Here is a 22,164-nt window from a genome sequence, read left to right as displayed (position 1 = left end):
TTTGAGGCTTGTGAATGAAGCCCATCGTTTTGGGCCTTTGGAGTTAATAATACAAGTCGAAAGCCCACCAAACGGTCTCTAAAACACTTTCGCTCTCAAACCAACACGGTTTATCTAAAGCTCGCATTTCGTTTGCCACTTGGATCCTCTCTTCCACTGTTTTGTTCTCAATCTCGGCAGCTGCTACCCATTAACCGTTTCAGACACATAAAATGTAAATTCGTACCCCTGTTTCTTGCTCTCTCTTGTTCTTTAAATGAAGGTAACATGGGGATTCAATTTTTGCACTTCAAAAGTTTTACGTTTCTGGGATTGAGCTTGAAATTGGATGCTTTTATGGTGATGGGTCATGCTCAAATCACCATTTTTTTTTATCAGGGACCATCCAGGCAAGCTGTGCGCAGGTAAAGCTTGGACCTTTGTTACTGGTCTATTTAGGGAGGCTAGAGTATCTTTCAAGTGTTGATGCTTGCAAAGATGTAAGATTTTTCAATCCGAAAACTGAATAGTATGGGACGACAAGAATCTGCTTCAAGTTGGGAGATTCAAATAGCTATGAATTCTTTTCTTTTGCTTCAGAATCGAAAAATCGGCCTAGGCGGGTCTAGGCGGCGCCTAGGCGGTTCTAGGCGCTAGGCGGGTCTGGGTGCCTAGGCGGGTCATATTTTTTTCTTTTTTACTGACTTTAAAAAGCTCACGTTGTTGCTTCCTTCTTTCTCACGAGTCGACCACCACCACACCACCAGGCCGCGACGACCCCTTGCCCACACCCGCGACCTGCGACCCTCTCTGTAATGACACTATGAACATCTACTAGTGAGATAGTGGGTTCTCTTCTGCTACATGTGATGTGACTAGGTGAGTCAAATGCCTAAGCATATAGGCTTCACCTTCCCCATCTTATAGCACAAAAATTTCCTTAAGAAGTACACATATCAGGGCAAATGACACAGTTGTCTGAGACTAGTCATAATTCTTCAAGCCAAGTCGGAGTCATACCATCCCATTATAAGAAATACTCAGCGTCAGCATGCAATTGGACCCACAATAACAGAAATACCTACCTTTACAGATGATTCTCCAGAGCAACCACATGGGCAACATGACTACTTAACATGGTTCTCGGCATTCGATATGTCGTGCTGAGGGTGAGTATGATACACACAGATATATTTAACAGTATTGCATGATTGGTACCACATGACATATATATATCTGTGTGTAATTGCAAGATTGACTTTGAAATTCTAATATTCGTACTTCCCATACAAATATTAGTGAGTATTCTATGGACATCAATTTCCACAGAGCTCACGAATGCAGATATGTTAAGAAGATGAGGTGGGTAATTCGGAAGTTGATGTCTGTTATGAGTATCTTCCCACAGTCATGATTGAGAGTTTTATATAAGAGTGGTGATTTCCCCACTCATTTTTCTCCTATTTTATCCACTTACACTCCTTTTTATAACTAAAAAGGAGTGTAAGTGGATAAAATAGGAGTGGGGAAATCATTGCCCTTATATAATCCACACAGATACAATTGCCTTAAGAAGTACACATTTCTGATGATACGATTGCAAGTATTCACCAATTACCAAAAGAAGAAATACACCTTGCTCTTGGAGTGGTGCCCAAAATACATGCTAACATATTGGAGCCAAGCCGGAGATTTGGGTCACATTCTCTCATCGTACCGTATGTTGGAAGTATGGCGTTTCCTTTAATAAGTGATTCACAATGAGGCAATTGCATTTATCGCCAGGATTTATTTTGGCGCTTATTTATCTCTGTGCTTTAGTTACACTAAAACCTAGTTATATCTCTGCTCTTCATTTCATACTGAATTTTAAAATAATAATAATATAAAGCTTAAAGATAATAAATGACACAAAATGAAAAGATTGGCATTACATTCACGTTCCTCTTCCATTATTCTACCTAAAATAAAACATTTGATCGTTTTCTACTGTGTCTGAGAGATATTCTAAAATATAAAAAATATTCTAAAATATGTGTTCGACACGAATTGTACAATATCCAATGCGTGTTGTGTCTATCAGATATCATAACGTATTTGACATGTATTGTGTTCGAGTCAATGTCTATAGAAAATACCCTAAACCAGTGATCATTAACATTAAACTCTAACCTCAAAATCTCCTTGCCACATAATATCAAAATAAGCATTACTTTGTTAGCGTTATCATTTACTATTTTTTCCCATCAGAACTCAGAAAAACAGAAGCTGTTTCTTTCTCATTAAAGCTGTAAAATACAAAAATACATTAAAGTTATTTTCCCTTTACGGGTATTACTACAACACACACACAATAAACTTTCAGAATATTTTTAGGACCAACATATAAATAAAAAAGTTTGCCTTATGGGTCAAGGATGTTGAGTGGGCTGAAGCGGACAACAGGAACACACACAAGATCATGCGCCCTCGGAGCAGTCAATCCAGGGCGTTCATCCATTTCAAGAACATCATCACCGTTCATCTTCTTGCAATCAGACCCATCAACCTTCCAATCAAAGCATTGAATCAAAGCCGCAAGTACCCCAGGCAACATTTTCATGGTCAAGTTTACACCAGGACACACCCTCCTCCCAGACCCAAATGGCATGAGTTGAAAATGTTGGCCCCTAACATCCACTGCACTCATCTGGCGCCACGATCCTCACTCAGTTGCAAGAATCTTTCAGGCCAGAAGTCCAGTGGGCTTTCCCAGTTCTCTGGGTCCCTTCCAATGGCCCAAACATTCACATATAGCATTGTGTTTGTGGGGATGTCATATCCCCCAATCTTACGTTGTTGTACAGAGTTTCTTGTGACCAAAGGCACTGGTGGGTGTAGTCTAAATGTTTCTTTTATGATGGCTTGGATGTATGGAAGATTTGGAACATCCGATTCTCCGGCTACTCTTCGATTTCCGACGGCTCGATCGATCTCCTCCCTTGCTTTCTTGAGCACTCTTGGATGGTTGATGAGCTCTGCCAACGCCCACTCTAGTGAAATTGCATTTGTGTCAGTTCCGGCTGTGAATAAATTCTGAAAAGAATATTTATGTTGTTTTTAGCAAATTAAAACAACATCCTAGATCCAGAATATAAGGTGCATTGATAATTATATTAAAATCTTTCAACATTGTCAAGGCAAGTAACACATATACAGTATACCAATGCAATATAATATCTGCACTTTGCCCTCCTAAAATATTGAAAAAAAATTCATGTAATTTGTTGAACCAAAAAAAAATTATATAAAAAAAAAATTGTGGGTTTAGATAACCCCCATAACGTTGGGTGGGTGATTCCCACAACCACATGACACTTGCTTTCAAAACAAATGGGAAACAACGTGTGTATCAGATTGTCCCTATTCTTATTCCTAGAAAAAAAGAAGGGATAGATAAAGGAAGAGGATAATCATATAATGGTGGGAAGAGATCATGTTTATTTTTTGGCAACTCCATTCAGCAGAGAAACTGCCCACTTAGCAAACGTGCTTCCCCAACTGCTGTTCATCTTTTGCCTATAAAAGACATGAACGTACAGAGGTAAAAGAAAAGAAAGGGGAAAAAGAGGGGAGAGGTGCTGCAGGAAAGGAGGAGAGAGAAGAAAAAAAGGGAGGAGGCCTGGAAGGCCACAAAGGCAGGAGAGGCAGACGTGAGGCTGGAGAAAAAAAAAAGCTTCTGAAACAGAGCAAACCAAATGCTCCAAATCAATGAAACTGCCAGTTTCAATTCAAGAAGGTGAGCCTCTTCGGCTCGACACATTTATGTTTTTGCATCTTCAACAAAGTTCCTCTCTTGAAGTCTCCGTGCTTGAGAATGAAACCCACAAACCAAATTACATGGATTATCAATCCATCATAGGTGGCAACCTGCAAATCAAGCAAATGGATGGCAATCCATATTGGGTGGCAACCCACAAATTGATAATGCTCTGCCGAGCGAATCTCCATACTCTGCTGAGCAAATCTTCATGCTCTGCAGAGCGAACCGCCATGCTTGGGTACAAAACCCATAAACTAAATCCATTTTGAGTGTCAAACTCATAAACTGAGTTCTCTTGGAAGATCCTCTTGTCCTGTGGTTGTTAGGCACCCAGTCACAACAAACAAACAAAAAAATAAAGCAGGGCTACAGAAAGAAGAAGAACACAGCGGCAGACTGTGAAGAGATACCAAAAAAATAGCCAACAAGGCTCGGGGAACATGGAGGATGCACGGCAGTGCTGAAGAAATATGACAGAGGCAATCAAGGCTCCTCTTTGAGGTCCTCCGTTTTTGGGTGGCAACCCTTTAATCAATCAAATGGATGGCAATCCATGTAGGGTGGCAACCCTAAAATTTCTTGGATGTTCAATCCGTCTTTGGGTAATAAACCCTGAAATAAATAAAAAGTGGGTTTTGCACCCCGGAAACAAAGCTCGGGTATTTCACCCTGAAAGCAAATATGGGTTTTCACCCTCAAAACAAGTTTGGGTTTTTACACCCCAAACAAATCTTGGATACAAAATCCATCATAGGTGTGTAACCCTCAATAAAATACTCTCTGATATATCCGTTTTGGGCACAAAACTCATTCAGTGAGTTCTCAAGAGCACAAATCCAATTTGGGTACAAAACCCACAGATAAAATCATTGGGGGATTAATCTCACAGTAAATATAAAAAACTAAGCTGTGCTTGAAAAGGAAGACAACCATGTTGGCTGTGGCTCGGCCTGATGCTGCAGATAGCAGTAGCAAATAACAAAAAGAAGAAGCAAAGACTCCTGTCTAAAGAGAAAAGGGGAGAAGAGTCAAAAAAAGGGGAAAGTGGCTGACGCCACTTTGTTGAGAAAGCTTCGGTGGTATTGTTGGCAACAACAAACAAAACTTAAAACTAGTTGGCTTCTGGGTGTGTGAATAGGCAAGGAAGAAATTTTAAAAAAAGGAGTGGCCACGTTTTTGGTTGGCAGTTCCATATGGCAGCTTAAAGAAAAGGAGGTTTGGTGTCGTTGGCAGAGACCAACATGGAGAAGCGAAAAAAATAGCACCATTACTCAATTATCTCCTCCCTCCACAAAAGCCCAATATATTTAATGGGTGGCCAAACAATTACCCATTAAATTTATAAAGGCTCAAATTCTCTATTATATAATTTACGGATCAATTTTAAAAATCAGCATAGCCATATTTGAGTTCAAGTACAAATGTCAATTGTCGAAAATTAGTGGGTTCATCAAAATTGCTCATTATTGTTCTTATATGTTTAAATAGTGCTTGGGTTTTTTTATAATTTCAACCCTCATTTTGGGTGTTTTAGTGAAATTTCGTTTCCCTAAAATAAAACAATGCTTCCTAATTTTAATTAAAAAAATAATTAATTAGGGTATCAGCTAAGATAACTCGCCAGACCATGTCACCAGTGAGGAGAGCATGTCATATTCACCAAGTCAAATTATCAGCGGCTGAGTGGTTAAGTTTGTTAAGCGTAATTAAGCCAATGGTTCTTTGTACTTAACCCTAATTTAGTTGTAATTTTCTGTATAATTAAGTATGGAACAAGTCAATAATGAAATGCAAAACCCGAATATTTCCTTAAGAGTACCAAGTGGCTTGAAGAGGGCCACTACAACACAAACCAAATCATGGGCCGGTGGAGTTGTCATTCCAGGCCGTTCATCCATTTCAACAACATCACCACCGTTCATCTTCTTTTGATCTGGCTCAATAACCTTCCAGTCAAAGCACTGGATCATAGCCCCAAGTAGCCTAGGCAGCATTTGCATGGCTATATAAGTTCACACCAGGGCACATCCTCCTCCCAGGCCCAAATGGCAAAAATTGAAAATGTTGCCTCCCTACCCTAACATCAATTTTAGCCGTTCGATTGCCTCCTCCATCGAGCTGTGTTAAGAATCTTTCAGGGCTAAAGTCCAATGGGCTTTCCCAATACTTTGGGTCCCTTCCAATGGTCCAATCATTCACAAAGAGCATTGTGTTTTATGGGATCACATATTTTCCAATCTTACATTGTTGTACGCATCTTCCTGTGACCAAACACACCAGTGGGTGTAGCATGAATGTCTTTTATGATGGCTTGGATGTATGGAAGGTTTGGACTGTCCGATTTTACGACTGATCGTTTATTTCCGAAGACTCGATCAATCACCTCTCTCTCTTTCTTGAGCACATTTGGGTGGTTGATAAGCTCTGACAGTGTCGACTCCATTGAAATGACGCTTGTATCTGTACCAGCTGTGAAGAAATCCTGAAAAATAAAATTCATGTTATTTCCATATTTGGGCCTTAAAAAGTTTGGTAATCTTATCACATGTACAACTATTCTCAAATGGAATTGTTGTAGCACTCCAAAATAATTATTGTTCAAACTCATGATGGGTTTCTAATTAAACGGCCCATGACTTTCATCGTTATATATATGTCGCACATAGCTAAAAGGAAAACTGTCTAATGTGACACTCCTCGTTATTACAAGAAATTATAGAATACTACAATAAGTATGGTCATGTGTTCACATGGTATATCTTGTACTCGTGTTATAATATAATATTAGAAAATAATATCAATAAATATCCACTTATATTATAACACATATACAACATATACCAGATGACCGTACTTCTATAATATTCTATAATCACTTCGTGATTACATGCATATGCATCCAGAAGTTAGCAATGCCAAAAAGAAAATAACAAAGTTTTATACTTCGCACATGCCGCGTTTGCATACACAAGAAATGCCTTGCCACATAGTCCTACATGCATCAATTGTCGTGTGCAAAACATGACAAGGTCCTAAAATGCATGCATGACACGTCTAGCATATAATCCACTTACAAAAAAGCAAAATAAAAAACCAAAAAATAATCGCATAATGCAAACCAAATCCACTTGTTTAAAAACTAAAAAATAAAAAATAAAAAATCCTTACTGTAATTAGAGCTTTGATGTGAACTCTTGTAAGTATCACCACCTCACCCTCTCTCTACGCTCCCTTTTTCCAACAAATGAAGCAACATTTCTAGAAAACCTCCTCCATTTTTCATCTTTGTCCCAGCCGTGAAGAAATCACATGTTTTTATAACATTTGAAAGTAGTTGAAAATTTCCTAGAATTTGCAAATTTTATTGTTTTTTATAACATGTTAATCATGATGGAATTTGAATGCAATGACGGAGGTGAAAGTGGCTTGGTTGGTGGCCGCAGTGGTATGAGTAGTGGTGGTTGCATGATAGTTATGGTTGCGGCAGTGAGGAAGTAGAGTGGCGGTTCTAGGGGTGATGGGGTGGTAGTAGCAACAACAATGTCAATGAAGGCCGCGGTGGTGAGAGCCAAGTAGTCAGTAGTGTGACGATGATGGTGGCGGCAACGACAACAGCTACGGAATGTCAAACTATACACTAAAAAATCGGTTTTCCTGTAGTTCGTAAAAATTTAAATTTATTACATTAAAAAATAAATAATAAAAAATAAAAACGATGCATTCTAGACATGTAGCCCCAATTCTCAGAATCTCTAAAAGAGAGCACTCCGAGGCAAAAATAAATGAATAAAAGAGAATCCCAGGAAAAGAAAATTAATAGATAAAAGAGAGCACTCCTATGAAGGTGTTAACAGTATTGTGTTACAAAGCAGCTTCAGTTTTGTAAATGACTTACTCTTCCTAACCTTCGTGTAGGAGTAGGACACAAGTACAACTTGAATCAACCATAATTGCTATAATTCTCTGTTTCTATTTTCGGTTGCATTACGGAATAGTTTCAATTTTCTACATCGTTCACCCTTCCTACCTTTTCGTGTAGAGTGGCAAGTACAAATTGAAGCAACCATGCTGTTCCTTCTAAATCGAAAACTTTGCAGCCTTGCCAGAATCCTAGAAAAGGAAAAGGATTATAACAATATGAGAAGTTATAAGGATGCATTAGTATTGCTAACTATGAGACTTCGGTGCCAGAGCAGCTGTTTACCCCTTGACAGGAGCATTCTTCAGCTAATCTGAACCGTAACCGAAAAACAACGAATTATTTGCAAGGAGGGAGGAAAACAAGTAATAGTAGTAAAGCTGTGCGCAAATCCGGTTTAAACAGTGTATGCACCGCAATCACGATAAATGTGGATAAGTTTACCATAGATGGGTGTCTTAGCACTGAAATACTCCGGACATTGTTTCCATGATCACCAGAAAGTAGAAGCCTCACATGTGGGATACTCTTCCAGGTCTGTCCAAGAGCGGGTTTTGGAATACCTCTTTCCCCACCCACTGTGTGATTGGTCACCTTCAGATTTATTTCATTTACAGAATTATTGCAAAGGTGAAAGCATAAACTAAAGACCTATTCAATGAACCCTTACAAACTAAATTTACTGTCGTGATAAACAAAAAGATGATGGAGACCCAAATGAGCTTGAAGCGGAAATGGAAACTGATCCGAGCTTTAGAAATTTATAAACATTATATTTTCTACATGTCAAAATGAACCTTATAGAACCACAGCTTTTCTACGTTAATTTTAAGAGGACAGTGGTTCACCTGTGGATTATGTTAAGCTGAGAATTGTGCATAACATGTACCCAATAGAAAACTTACCAGTACCGCAACATTATGCTCATGTGCTAATTTCTTTAACATATACCCAGCAGATATCATCAAGGCGCGTCCTGCAGTTATTCCACAAGCATGAATCAATGAGCTCTCATCTTCATGAGTTGCATATGACATTTTTGAGTCGTATGAATGGACAAGTATGAAAATTAGAAAACATTTCTACTGAAGTGAACCTTCTTTGGATGAAAAACAATTTCTTAAAAAAAGAAAGAAGAGAGAAATACTTGAAAAGAGAAGAGAGAAGGAAAGACATTATTGAAACAAACAAGAAACTGAAGAAAACTGTGATTTGCATACAATGATCTATACCCTGTGAACCACTGTTCCCAAGAATCGGGGTAATTAGTGAAGAGATCGAATCAACAATAAGCAACCGGACCTGCCCTCCTTTCTGCAGCTGGAACCAGATCATATGTTCAATAAAAGGAAAATTTGAAACTCTACCCAGAAATGGGAAGGAAATTCATCTTGTCAATGTGAACCTGAGATGGAAAATTGATCACTAGCCGATGTAACACATTGAACATTGTAAAGATGTCAAACACAGAATGGCATACAATGCCGTTCATTATACTCTGAAAAATTCTTTTTCCAGCCTACAGTTAAAATCAATGTAGATAGTATCAGAGAGTGCAGTAGTTCACTTTAGTAAAAGGGCTAACTGAAACAAACAAAATAAAGAAAATTCTACTCTTAAACTGATGGTATGACCTCATCAAAGGCACAGCCAGCGATATGACCAACAAACTGGGCAATTCGTTGGGGTGAGAAAGAATTGCCTGTGTCCAGATATACAACATTACCCATGTGCTTCGTTGCAACATTTGAGGCAGCAAGTAGGCAAACCTGAACATTACCAAGAATTTAAATATACTTTTGAACTGTTGTTACCAGTATCTGTGCAAATATCATACAATTACTCACGGTATTGTCACAAATATAAATAGAAAATTAGTGATATGCTTAAATCTTTATTTAGGTGATCACAAAGTAGGCGCAGCACAGTGTACTTAAGCAATGACATCCAAACCCAAATAAAAGATTGTGACATGTAAACTGAAAATTTGAAATCATTGCTATCATAACCTTATGTAATTGCTGAACAAAGTGAATTACTTACTTGTGTTTTACCACAAGAAGATGGCCCAACAAGTTCAGTTAATTGTCCCTCACGTAATCCGCCTCCAAGTAACAAATCAATTCTGGTTCATGGCAACCCGAAAAACATTACATTTAGTATTACTAAAAATCTAAAAGCAGTGAAAGGAATAGGTCAGTGTTTGGGCCAAGCATACCCTTCACACCCAGTTGACAGTACATGCTTGTTATGTAGAGCATCATCTAAAAGCTCCATACCATTCAACCATGGTTGATGCTGAGTATCAATAATAGAGAGGATCTGAGTAATGCCCTGCTAGCCCAAACATAACATGATATAATTGTTTAAAGTGAATGTATCTTTGTTAAAACATAACATGTATCTGTGAAAAATTAAAGTCCTATGGGAAAAAAAAAAAAAAACCTGCTTTAGTTTCTCAGATGTAGGCTGTTGTTCTGCAAATGCAGCTAATTCATAGAGGTCATGAATGAGGAAATCTTCTACTGCACCAAATAGAAAATAAGACACAAAATTGAATTCATATTCTCTATTGGGTATCAAAATCCAAGAGACCCTAAATAGAAATTTATGTACTGTATTGGGTTTAAAGCAAATTTTACAAGTGATGGAATGGAACTCACCTGAGAAAATACCGTGAGAGGCGCAAAAGGCCTGGAAATTGGGGTCGAGTATTGGGTACTCTGCCTCCAAAGCTTTCAACGGTGCCATTTCTTTCACGCTCTCCTTTCAGTATCCACACAACACATTTGTCTCGACTCAAATCGCAATGCAATGCTGTTGAAAAAAGCGTTTGTTCAGAAGATTAAGGTGTCTGGGATTGCTTTTTTTTGTTTTTTGTTTTTTTTTTCTCCCAAAAATCCGCTTCACTCTAAAGTTTTTGGTTAAAGCATGACATTTTGACAGCAGTTTTTAAAAATATACTCTAAATAAACTTCAAAAGAAGCACAGATGAATTTTTTTAATTTCTAAAATATCATCATTAATTTTTAAAAATGACGCCACCTATACCTCCACATCTAACTCCACCACCTCTATCTCCACATCCACTTCCACCACCACCACCACTGTCATCGTCGCCACTACCACCACATCCTCCTCCGCCACCGCCACCACCATCAACACCACCACAACGCCATCGCCACCACTGCTGCTACCACCTCCTCTTCAACCTCCACCAGCGCTACCTTCTCCTCCACCTCCACAACCACCATCCCCACCACCACCACCTCCCCTCTACCACCACCTTCACCTCCATCTCTTTCACCACCACCTCCATCACCACCACCACTACCACCACATGATTAGCACATAACATTTTCAACATCATGTCTATTTTAGTTCTTATTCACAGTTATAACTTAAAATTTATCAAATGGTTTTGGTACTATTTTTTGCACTAACAACACTTTAAAAATATTATTGATTAAACATGGAGCTACTTTACTACTTTTTTTAAAAGTGATAGCAATCTCAAACTGGCCCTTAATTGGCCGAGTTTTCCACTTTTACTTTGGATTGGTTTTATTGCTTTCATGGACACGCAAAAAGAAACATTTTTTTTAATATAAAAAAATTTATATATTTTAAGTGAAATTTGAGCAAAAATGGGAGTGGAAAATTGGGAATGATGGTGTATTTTTAATTTTCAAATTTTATTAAAACTTCTTCGTTGATTGGATAGAAAAAAGCGTTTGCTCCTGCACGCAGGAGCAAAAAACTTATATGAAACGGATATCATTGTTTTGCTATCCTCTGCCAATTACAGTCTCCACATGGAAAATTTATTAAGCATGGCATACCGTGATTGGCCGGGATAGCAAAATATGTTATCCTAGTTTCATGTAAGTGTTTCTCGTGTGAGAGGGACTTAAAAGCTTTTTTCTTAGTACAAACGATAGTCCAAACTACATGGGAATGAAATTTCTCTCACACACAAACAGAGTTGTGGGGATTTGAACATGAGACCTCTTGTCTGCAAGCAGAGGCAGATCTATTGCAAGGAGGTGCTGCACCTCCTTAAAACCATTGTAGGTGCTTCAAATTGCCCCTTTGCTCAACTGGTGTACAGATTACCTTATTTCCATTTTCAACATTTAAGTAAATGTCTTTGTCTTTTTACTTTTATTTATTTTTATATTACTCCATTTACTTAAGTTTACAATGTAAATAAGGAAGTACCCCCCATTTGGATTCAAATAAAAATACTAGAAAATCAAATTCACCAAATCAAAATATGAAAATTCGGTTTTAGTGCAAAATACGATTTAAGCTAAAAATGATGGCTCATTAAGTCAATATATACTTCATACTAAAATCTCATAAATTCAAGTTTTCTTATTTAATGTATATGAATAAAACAAAAATTATCTTGAGAAAATGATTATTCCAAAACCATTTTCATACTTAGTCAATATTGCACCTCCGCTCAAAAATTTCTGGATCCGCCAGTGTCTGCAAGTCAAGACCATTTTTAACTAAACTAGACCCCGTTAGCATATTTAAAACTTCTTAGTTGATTGAACATAAAATAATACGTTCTCACTCATTCCAACACAAAACATGTCAAGACTGAAGCCAGTATTGCAACAAGTAACAAAAATTCATTAAACATGGCAATGACTGAATGAGGCGTAAAATGTAAATTGTTAAGCCCCCTTTGGACTGAGAGGGGTGTTGTGTTGAGGCAATGGTGATGATGAATATTGAATATTGAGTGGGAAAGTCTGAAGCTGTTGATAGTGTAAGCAATCAAGTGAGACCAAACTGATTATCAAGCCAAGAAAGAGAGCACGTTGGTACAGAAAAAAAAACCTAGAGGTACGTACCCATCAATTGAAATATATATGAGCAAAATATATAGCTCTATTATCCAACTGATATCACCTCTTTTTTAAAGCTAAAAATCTTTTTCACTCTGTAATTGTTCAATTCCCTGTTGTGTTGTATACGGGAATGTGGAGGTGGCAATGTAATAGCACAGCAGTTTTCTATTTTATCACCTCGAGACTTGGGCAGGATTAGAAATTGTGTACAAGTATCTATTGTGAACATACATCAATTTATAGCCAAAGTTGTTGTCAACGAACATCAGGACTTCATGCTCCTGAACAAAGTGCATGAAGGCCTTTTATCTCTTCCCCAAAAACAATACAAGAAAACAAACAACATAATAGACAATCTAATTGGCACGATCATAAGGTTAGATTACGAGGGAGACACTTTGGAATTGAATTTTAAGTTTCAAGTTTTAATGGAGAAAAACAGATGTAAGGGAGGAGCACACATAAAGAAACAGAGAACATGTGACGCATAGGGAAGACAAAAGGCACCCTCCAACAACAACTCCAGGAGCTGCCATAGAAAGGCTCTCTGGCGATGCAACAGCTAGTTCTACAGAAACCTAAAAATTGGCAATAGGCAAATGGCAAATTCCAGTACAAATTCCGTGTCAAGAATGAAAACAGCTTTCCAAATGTTTTGTGTCCAAGTGCCTCTGAAGTTCTTCGTTGGAGGAAATTTTCCAAATACTTTAAACTACAGAACAGGACGGTGATGCAAAATGTCAAGGAATTTTGACGCATTTCATTTGGTGCTTCATTCAACTAAGGAGTCTCAACATTGGGCTACAACATTGACTCTATCAACTTCACGAGTGACCAATTATCACAGAATTTCTTTTGATTCAAAACAGAGACTGAAAGAAATAGTAGGTAATTACACTCTGCTCTAACTATAAGCTGAGTTCAAAAGAAATAATTCACTGGCATACCTTCAAGCACCGTCAACCATACTAAGACGAACAGTACATTCATGGTCGCCGATGGTACAGCCGTGTCAAAGTTCAAAATTAACTTCACAATGTTTCTTTTATCAATGGCAACAAAGCCGGATCTACATCATCTTTAGACAGTAAATCAACGATCAATTCCGTTGTTGATGCATATGCAGAGAAACCCCTCTCCACCATTTGTTGAATAAAAACCATTGCCCTTGATGTCTCATTACTATTGATAAACCCTCGGATAATTGTATTATAGGTGCAATCATCTGGAGAACATCCATTCTCTTCCATTTCTTCAACCAACTTTTCCGCTTCACTAATTTGGCCTCCATTACAAAGTCCACTAATCATTGTAGTACATATCCTGACATCAAGTTGAAGTCCTTTTGATGATAAATCATAAAAAAGTTTTTTGCAGATTCAAATTTTCCAGCTATGCACAAACCTTCAATAAGAATATTGTAAATCACAATATCAATATCCAACTTCTTTCCTTCCATCACTCTAAAAAGTTCCATCGCCATAGGAAGGTGTTGGGTTTTACATAGGCCATCCAGTAAAACTGCATAAGTTTGAACATCAGGAAGAAGGCCACAACCTTGCATTTGAGAGAACAACTTCTGTGCATCATGTATTCTCCCCACTTTGCAGAAACCATCTATAAGAGTGGTATATGTAATGGTATCAGAAACCAATCCTCTACGAGGCATTTCCAAGAAAATCATCATGGCCTTATCGACGTTTTTACACTTACAATATCCGTTTATCAATATGTTATAACTGCAAACATCAGTCATGGAGTCCTTGCAAAGCATTAGTTCAAAAACCTTTTTCGCCTTGTCCATTTCTCCTCGTAAACAGTAACCATCCATAAGTGAATTGTACGTAACTGTATTAGGTTCAATATCTCTTTCAATCATCCTTTCGACCACAGTTTGCGCTTCCTCAGCCATCCCCTCCTTACAAAGTGTGTCTACCAAGATACTGAAGGTGTGCACATTTGGAAAGATATTTCTACTCACCATTTCATTCAACAACCTTATAGCTGCTTTCTACTTGCCTAATCTGCAAACCCCATGAATCAAGGATGTATAGGTGATGACATTTGGGGAAATACCTTTGCTCATCATTTCAGAGAAGAGGTTCAATGCATCCACATTTAGTGTATCCTTACAAACACTGTCTATGATCGTGTTATAGATAACTAGGTTAGGGTTGCAAGCTTATTCTTCCATCTTCCTCAGCAATTGGATAGCTGCACCATTGTTACCCATTCTACAGAAACCCTTTATTAGTGTGCCGAAAGTAACCACACTAGGCTTACAATTACCTGTCTTCATCATTTTGTTGAAAATTTCTGCAGCCTCAGCCACTCTATTCTCGGTAAGAGAGCCGTTGATTAGAATGTTGAAGGTATATACACTTGGTTCAAACCAAGATTTAAAGAGTTGTCCCAAGACAGAAAAACTAAACCCCATTTGGTTGAGATGACAATAGTAATTAATGACAATAGTTTAGAGTACAAACACTAGGTCCAACTCCCGACACACCCATTTGGTTATACATAGAGATGACGGCCGAGTGATGTTTCAACTTCGCAACTTGTCCCAAGATTTGATTGAAACGGAAAACCAAAGGCAAAGGACGCTTGCGAAGCATTTCATCGAACACACTGAAAGCATGCTCAAGATTTGTGACTGTGGTTGGGTATCTCACACCAAACTGCTTTGGATGGGTGTTTCTAGATTTATTTGGCTTCGAATTTGAGGGTTGAGAATGAAACAAGGTTGAGTAATCGTTGAAGAGAAAAACAACAGTAGAGTGAAGAGAAGGCATACTTCTGCTGCCATAAGAAGATGCAGTTGCCGTCATCATCTTCAGCATCTCAGAGTCTCAGCCGATATTCAAACTTGAATGAACGTGAGTTGAGAAGGAAGGAAGCTCTCAGACCTCGAACGGGTTTCCTCGAAAACACTTGAGTCCCCCTCAACCATCACTTCCTCATGACCTTTCCTGTTTATTTCAGTTCCGAGTCGCAAAGAACTCATTTTTCATTTTCTTTAGGCTTATTTATTGTTTCACCCCTTAAAATGGACGTTCGGTTTCACTTTCCCATTCTTTAAGTGAAATTATCTCACTTAATCCCCTGAATTTCTAAAAAATTGCTGAATTTTTTTCACTTTGCCACTTCATCCATTTCCATCCACAAAACCGTTAAGTGTACTGATATGACATGGACATTCTAGTAATTTTAGCTCCTCATCTTCTCTCTCTCCATCTGCCTTTCTCTTCTCTCCCTTCCCAGACCTAACCTCCATCGCACCCCAACCCCACCCCCACCCCATCCCCTCCTCCTTCTTCACTATTCTCTCTTCTCTCTATCTCTTTCTCCTATATGTCTCTCTATTCTCTCCCATCTCCTCATCATACCCAACCCCCACCCCAAATGTAACTCTCCATGGAATTACTCAACACATCCAAACCACCACTACTCAAATTTTTTTTTTAAAAATCTCCTCGACAGTCACTCCGCATCTTCTCTCTTGACAAAGATAGTGAGAGTGAGAGACATATAGAAGAAAAAAGATGAAGGATAGGGTAGGGTGCGATGGACGTGAGAAAAGAGAGATGCAGAGGGAGGAGTTGGGATGCTATGAAGGTTCGTTGGGGGATGGGTTGGGTCTAGGGAGGGGAGGGGAGAGAAGAGAAAGGTAGAGAGAAGAAAGAGGCAGAGAGAAAATAGAAGAGAGAAGAGGGAGGAGGAGTGGGATGCAATGGAGGTTAGGTTCGGGATGAGAGAGAAGGGAGGGCAGAGGCATAGAGGGAGAGAGCAGAGAGAAGATAAGGAGCTAAAAGTACTAGAATACCCATGCCACGTCAGCACACTTAACAGTTTTGTGGATAGAAATGGACTGAAGTGGTAAAGTGAGAAAATTTCAGGAATTTTTAGAAATTCAGGGGGTTAAGTGAGAAAATTTTAGTTTAAGAGGGTATAGTGAGACCGACTATCCGTTTCAATGGGTGAAACAGTAAATAAGCCTTTTCTTTTCTAGCATTAGTTTACTTTTCTTCATTCTACTATTGCTAATCACGCCAAAAAAAAAAGGCTCTTTTTTTTATTAATTATATTACTACTTTTTTTTTTGGGTTAAAAACCTTTTTTGTTACCGAATTTTGTATGAAATTTCATCACTGAGAAAAATTTTAGTCCATTTGGTCATAGTAATTTACAGTTGGGTTAATTTCAATTTAGTACCCTAAACTCTTACATTTAGGCCCTGTTTGACTCACGAAACGGATTTGAGGGAAATCACTTCCCATTTCATTTCTCAAGGGTTGGGAAATGGAGATTCATTTCCTATGTTTGGTAATCTTGAGAAAGTAACCAATAAATATCATTTTATTTCTTTTCACATTTTTGGTTTGTATATGAATGTAAAACAAAGTTTGTTTAATTTTTCAATTATACCCATATAAAATTAATTTTTTTTAAAAAAGAAAAAGAATGCATTTAATGCTATATTGTTATTCTAAACTGTTAATGGGGACAATATGGTCATAAAAAAGGTGTATTTAATGTTGGCTCATTTTCACAACATTTCCCATGATGAGGAAAACAAAACCCAAAGTGGGAGGAGGGCTTCACTTTCCTCCTACTTTTCTATGTATAAGGCAACGATTTCCCATGCCTGAACTTACCAAACATGATAAAGCAATTGATTTCTCATCCCCAAGCTTACTTTCCCATGAACCAAAAGGGGCTCTAAGGTACGTTTGCCCCTACTCTCTCAATTTTAACAATTACATACCCTAAACTTTTCAATTTTGTGCAATCTGGTTCCGGCGTTAACTTCATTGTCAAAATTTCCATTATTTGCTTGTGAGACAAGCTTGGGTCCCACCTATTCACTTCTTCTAATGTCAGTTGAAGGGTATTCTATTAAAAAATGGTTCAGTATTAATGCGTGTAATATGTTCTTCATGGGTTGGAAGACACCAATTACCTGAAAATACCCTTCAACTGACATCGAAATAAGTGAATAGGTGAGACTCATGTCTGCCATGCTAGCAATTAACTGAAATTTTGATGTCAAAGTTAAAGCCAAAACCATATTGCAAAAAATTGAAAACCATAGGTTATGTAATCTTTAAAAATGAGAGTGAAGGTAAGAGTTCAAGATACTAAATCGAAATTAACCCTTTACAATTTGTTATTAAAAGCAATTAAAATATTCCAAAAACATAAAGGGTTAAATATCTTTTTGGTCAATGGGTTAATATAATTTGGTGAAAAAAATTTAGCCAAATTGGTTATTATGTTTCCCTAAAGCATACAATTTATAGATATTCCGCTATCTTCTGTTAAGTTCAGTTTTTGTTTTTTGTTTTTTTTTTTTTTGGTTTTTTTGGTTTTTTTAAGGAAGCACGTTCAATTTTCTTCCTCTAACACAATGAGTTAGGATATTTTGTGTTATTAGGGTAAATTGAGTGAAATCTTGGGTTGAAATCAAAATTGCAAGGTCTAAGGTCACTTATTGGATGCTATATTAAAGCTTGAATCGATTGAATGAGAAACGTATTGTGATTTTGGATGGCAAGGAGACATAATCAAGGTGGTTAAACACCAAAATATATTGCCAAGTTGTTGGTTTCATTTTAATTTGGTTTGGCTTTTTTATTTTCTTTATACCTCACAATTTCGATTTCAACTCAATTTTTTTTTTACCCTAAGAGCACAATATAACATATCTCATTGAATTAGAGGAAGAAAATTGTATGTGCTTCGTAAATAATAAATAAATAAAAACTACACGTAATGGAAGATTACGGAATGCCTATAAATTGAAAACAAATTGACCAATTTGGCTAAAACAATTTCTCAATGACCAAATTAAATTTTCATGTAACCCAGTGATCAGAAAAGTATTTAACCCAAAAATAAATTAAAAATTATTTAAGAAATTCAAAAGTAAGTTTAATAATAATAAAAACATGATTATTTATTTTAATAAACAATAAATGAATGGCAACATTAGGGCGAGACTCGGGGAGGTGAGGAGGTTGTTATGGCCCATAACTTATGGGCGAGGCCGGGTATATCAACATGAAGGGAGCTTCTATGATGAGGGTCTATGTTAAGGAGTTACAGTGAGAGAGTTCAATCTAACATTCCAATAATAACTCTGCACTAGATCGAATGGCTATTAAGGACCCCCCTCATTATAAAAGCTCACAAAAACCCGCTTATTCTAGCCTCCCTGCACACAAAAGGCTGAAGGGATCGATCTGGATGGGAGGTTGGGGCCTTTGGGGAAAACTTAAGTCATCTCCAATAGTGGGCTAAAGCCACAAATTTAGCTCTTTGACACCCAAAAGCCATCTCAAGCAAGTTCAAGAATTCTAGCATGCAAAGCACATATGCAGCTAAATCATCTTCAATTAAAGAGTACGAAATTGTTATTGATTTTGTAAGCAATATGGCAGGTCCAAAAGCCACTACTATTAGGGCTCGTTCGGTAATGTTTTTAGAGCTTGTTTTCTGTTTTTGTTTCCTGTTTTTCACAAAAACACGTTCGGTGCATCGCTTTCGTTTTCCCTCACAAAACGTTTTCTGAAAACAAATCTGACTTTGTGAACAAAAGTTGAAAATGAAAAAAAGTTGTTTTCAGTAATTTCATTTTCAGTGTTTTCCGAAGACACAAGAATGCATCCTATCAACAACTCTAGCTCTCTCTCTTGACGACCGATAAACCCACCAATATGAACAACACCCATCTTCTCTGACCCAAAATAAACAGATCTGCAAATTAAGAAAAAAAAATACAGAGGAAGAAGAAGAAGAAAAAAACAGAGACAAGAAGAAGAACCACCACATATTCAACTCAACCACCATCATCACCCAATCAAACCATCACAACCATTAATTAGTGGATCGAGAGAGAGAGAGAGAGAGAGAGAGAGAGAGAGAGAGAGAGAGAGAGAGAGAGAGAGAGAGAGAGAGAGAGAGAGATGGGTGGGTGTATGGGATTCATGCCATGGAAGGAAGGAGGAGTGGGTGTGGCCTGGGAAGAAAGGAAGAAGAAAAGAGGAAGAAAAGGAGTAAAAAGAAACAGCATGGGGAAGGAAAGGAAGAAGAAAAGGGGAAGAAAGTAGGAAAGAGGAAGAAAAAGAGAAAAAAGAAGCAGCCATGCGAAGGAAAAGAAGAAGAAAAGAGGAGGAAAGAGAGAAAATGAGAAAAAGAAGAAGAAAAAAAAGGAGATAAGATAGTTTTTGAGCTTAAATTTTTTTCATTGTTTATAATAATTTTAGCCTCTAAAAATATCAGAATTAAAAAAAATTAGAACTGAAATTAGCAAAAATACACCTGAAAAACAATTGTACTACCAGACACGTTTTCATTGTTTTTGTTTTCTAAAGATGTTTTCTAATTAATCTACCAGACGCATTTTTATTTCCTGAAAATGCAAATTTGTTTTCTTATTTTCATTCTCTGAAAATATTCTCCGAAAACGTTACCAGACGGGCCCTTAACATTTATGAAAGTTCCAAAATTAAACCATAATAGCTAACATGACATCTCCCTAGAAGAGGGTTTTAAAACAAAGCCAAAGAAATCCCTAACTGCAAAATCCCTTTATTTGGACCATGAAACTAGATATAAGCTAAACTAGTTCACTTTGGTGGAGGGAAGAAGATAGCATCAGCAGTCCTCTTCGACCGGAATAGTTTTTCTGTATCTGCATCCACATTGAAGGCAGCCTGGAGCACCTGAGGAGATAAAGCCTTCCAACAACCAATGCTTCCAGCCAAGTGGGTGAATATGGGACTGCAGCAAAATATGCGTTAGCAACATGTTAAACACCAAGTTGTAACTTTTTATACTTAGCATAGATCTACACTAAAAAGTTTTTAAGAAAGTGCCAAATATTTCTGAATTATGCCTTCTGTGTGTGGTGGGAATAAATTTACATGTGTGTGTTCCAAGCAGCAAGAGTATGCTTCAATAAAACATGGAAGAAAAGCAGATTGCAGACATACAAGACACACTAAGAACATCTGATAATGTAAAGAAACAAATACTTACTTGGGAGTAGTGATGATAGAAAACCATTCCAAGCCATCTGGATCAGCAATCTTCGAAACAACGAAGTACCTAGGAACGATGAACAAATTACCAGCTTTGATGGTTGTTTCCAAGACCCTCTTACCGTCAACTCCAACAACTTGGACACGGCCACTGCCCCTAACAATATAAGTCACCTGCAGGGCGGAGTCACAAGAAAATCCAGGGGAGCACATAGCGCTTCCATCCAATCTAACAAGGTCAGCACCAAGTCCAACCTCACCAACCAAAGGAAGGTTTTTAGTGTTCAAAACAACAACTCTTCCACCATTCTTAATGTTAACATCCAGAGGAGCCTCTTCACAGTTCAATGTCATACCATCTCGGTGTTCCTTCTTTGGCTCAGGTAAGTTAACTCCACTAAGCTTGACTATGCCCTTACCGGATTGCTTTCCAACGAGAGTCTTGACAATGCTCTCCTCCAAATCCCATGCTCGACCCACAAACTCGGTTGAGAAGCCAGTGAAAATGCCATTGGAGCCATTAAGATAGAAGGAAGTGAACTCACCCCTCTTGTGTGCTTTTGAAGTGTCACCCAAGAAAAGAACTACAAATTCAGTGTCCTCCTTGTTGTACCACCAAGTAACAACTCCAAAAGGGAGGGCAATGGCATCACCCTTCTTCACTGGAAGAATCTTCTCTTCCTTCTCAGGAAGCACAATTCCAACTACACCATTACCTATAGTAAAACAAGAAAACAAAGTTCAAACATAACAATTACCACAAGCTCCTAAGGTCTCATAATAACAGAGTAGGTGCTAAATTGATTTCAACAAGGGCATTACAATAAAATAAAAAAAGTTGAATGGCATCAAAATTCTATATGGTATAATAATAATAATGACAAATCCCAGAAAATAAAATATGCAATTATACCACATTAAACAAACGTGATCTCATTTAATTTTAAAGTTAATCATTATTCATGAAACAATTTCAAGATCTTCTTTGATGTTAAAGTTAAAATCACTTTTCATCTACGAATTCCATGACCCACAGAAATAAATGAGCAACCAAACAAGAAAAATAAATACGATCAAGCCGATCATGAAACGAAAACAAAATTATACCTTGAAGGACGTAAGCGACCTTGGCAGAATCGCAGTATTGAGGGAGAGCAAACCCGTTCTTCTCAAGGGCCAGCTTGGCAGCGCCAATGTTACCTTCACGGAGCATGGGAAGCTCAGACGGGCACCAAGAAAAGTAGGACCCACCATCTCCACCGTGCACCTTCTTGGGCAACTTGGGTGAAAGATCAATCTCCATTCTTGACGATTTTTAAGTCTCAACCCAGAAAACCAAAACCCAAAACGAGAAAATAGTGAATTATATGCCCAAGCTGTGCGTGAGTGAATGAAAAGAAGGTGTATTTGGGTGTGCATATATAGGAGTGAGAATGGCTATCAGGATAGCCATGTGTTAGAGAGATAATAGAAGAGTTAGTAAAAGGATTAACAACAATTTGGATTAAAATTAGGATAGGATAGGATGTGACTAATAATGGATAATCTCTTGAA

General features: G+C 37.7%; 2 protein-coding genes and 1 pseudogene across 12 annotated transcripts; all 3 read right to left on the bottom strand.

Moving 5' to 3' along the window:
* Positions 1-7,583: 7,583 nt before the first annotated feature.
* Positions 7,584-17,914, bottom strand: RAD51D (DNA repair RAD51-like protein). 11 transcript variants are annotated; one of them, XR_016125774.1, is made up of 10 exons: positions 10,364-10,633; positions 10,146-10,225; positions 9,919-10,034; positions 9,744-9,825; positions 9,335-9,469; positions 9,106-9,219; positions 8,933-9,020; positions 8,606-8,676; positions 8,145-8,278; positions 7,584-8,013 (listed from the first exon to the last, which is right to left on the bottom strand). XR_016125774.1 is itself a non-coding variant. In XM_089049503.1 (10 exons), the coding sequence occupies exons 2-10, from the start codon at positions 10,449-10,451 to the stop codon at positions 8,040-8,042; spliced, it is 1,029 nt and encodes a 342-aa protein (XP_088905629.1). In that variant the 5' UTR covers positions 10,452-10,572; positions 17,897-17,914; the 3' UTR covers positions 7,584-8,039. The 11 variants fall into 11 exon arrangements, 9 of the variants coding, with proteins under 9 accessions (XP_088905629.1, XP_088905647.1, XP_088905645.1 ...); XR_016125773.1 differs by having other exon boundaries at positions 7,584-7,891; positions 10,364-10,632; XM_089049503.1 differs by adding an exon at positions 17,897-17,914 and having other exon boundaries at positions 7,584-8,294; positions 10,364-10,572.
* On the bottom strand, positions 13,158-15,832 carry LOC103323812 (uncharacterized; annotated as a pseudogene).
* A 2,109-nt stretch (positions 17,915-20,023) lies between the features above and the next one.
* Positions 20,024-22,050, bottom strand: LOC103322671 (glutelin type-D 1-like). Its single transcript, XM_008224607.3, has 3 exons — positions 21,718-22,050; positions 20,609-21,326; positions 20,024-20,350 (listed from the first exon to the last, which is right to left on the bottom strand). Exons 1-3 carry the CDS (start codon positions 21,911-21,913, stop codon positions 20,197-20,199), a joined length of 1,068 nt encoding a protein of 355 aa, XP_008222829.1. The 5' UTR covers positions 21,914-22,050; the 3' UTR covers positions 20,024-20,196.
* Positions 22,051-22,164: the final 114 nt, after the last annotated feature.

The sequence above is a fragment of the Prunus mume genome, linkage group LG1 (assembly GCF_029339155.1).
Source record: "Prunus mume cultivar Tortuosa linkage group LG1, ASM2933915v1, whole genome shotgun sequence".
NCBI classification, from domain to species: domain Eukaryota; kingdom Viridiplantae; phylum Streptophyta; class Magnoliopsida; order Rosales; family Rosaceae; genus Prunus; species Prunus mume.
The sequence above is the reverse complement of the archived record's forward strand: the minus strand, read 5'-3'. Positions and strand labels throughout refer to the sequence as shown.

Excerpts from the sequence above, each read along its gene's own strand:
- RAD51D (XM_089049503.1), bottom strand. The coding sequence starts at position 10,451 with ATGGCACCGTTGAAAGCTTTGGAGGCAGAGTACCCAATACTCGACCCC. Across the intron at positions 9,826-9,918 it reads CTGTCAACTGGGTGTGAAGG|AATTGATTTGTTACTTGGAG; the intron begins GTATGCTTGGCC and ends GCCATGAACCAG. Across the intron at positions 9,470-9,743 it reads CTTCTTGTGGTAAAACACAA|GTTTGCCTACTTGCTGCCTC; the intron begins GTAAGTAATTCA and ends GGTAATGTTCAG.
- LOC103322671 (XM_008224607.3), bottom strand. The coding sequence starts at position 21,913 with ATGGAGATTGATCTTTCACCCAAGTTGCCCAAGAAGGTGCACGGTGGA. Across the intron at positions 21,327-21,717 it reads GGTCGCTTACGTCCTTCAAG|GTAATGGTGTAGTTGGAATT; the intron begins GTATAATTTTGT and ends GTTTTACTATAG. Across the intron at positions 20,351-20,608 it reads TCTATCATCACTACTCCCAA|TCCCATATTCACCCACTTGG; the intron begins GTAAGTATTTGT and ends ATTTTGCTGCAG.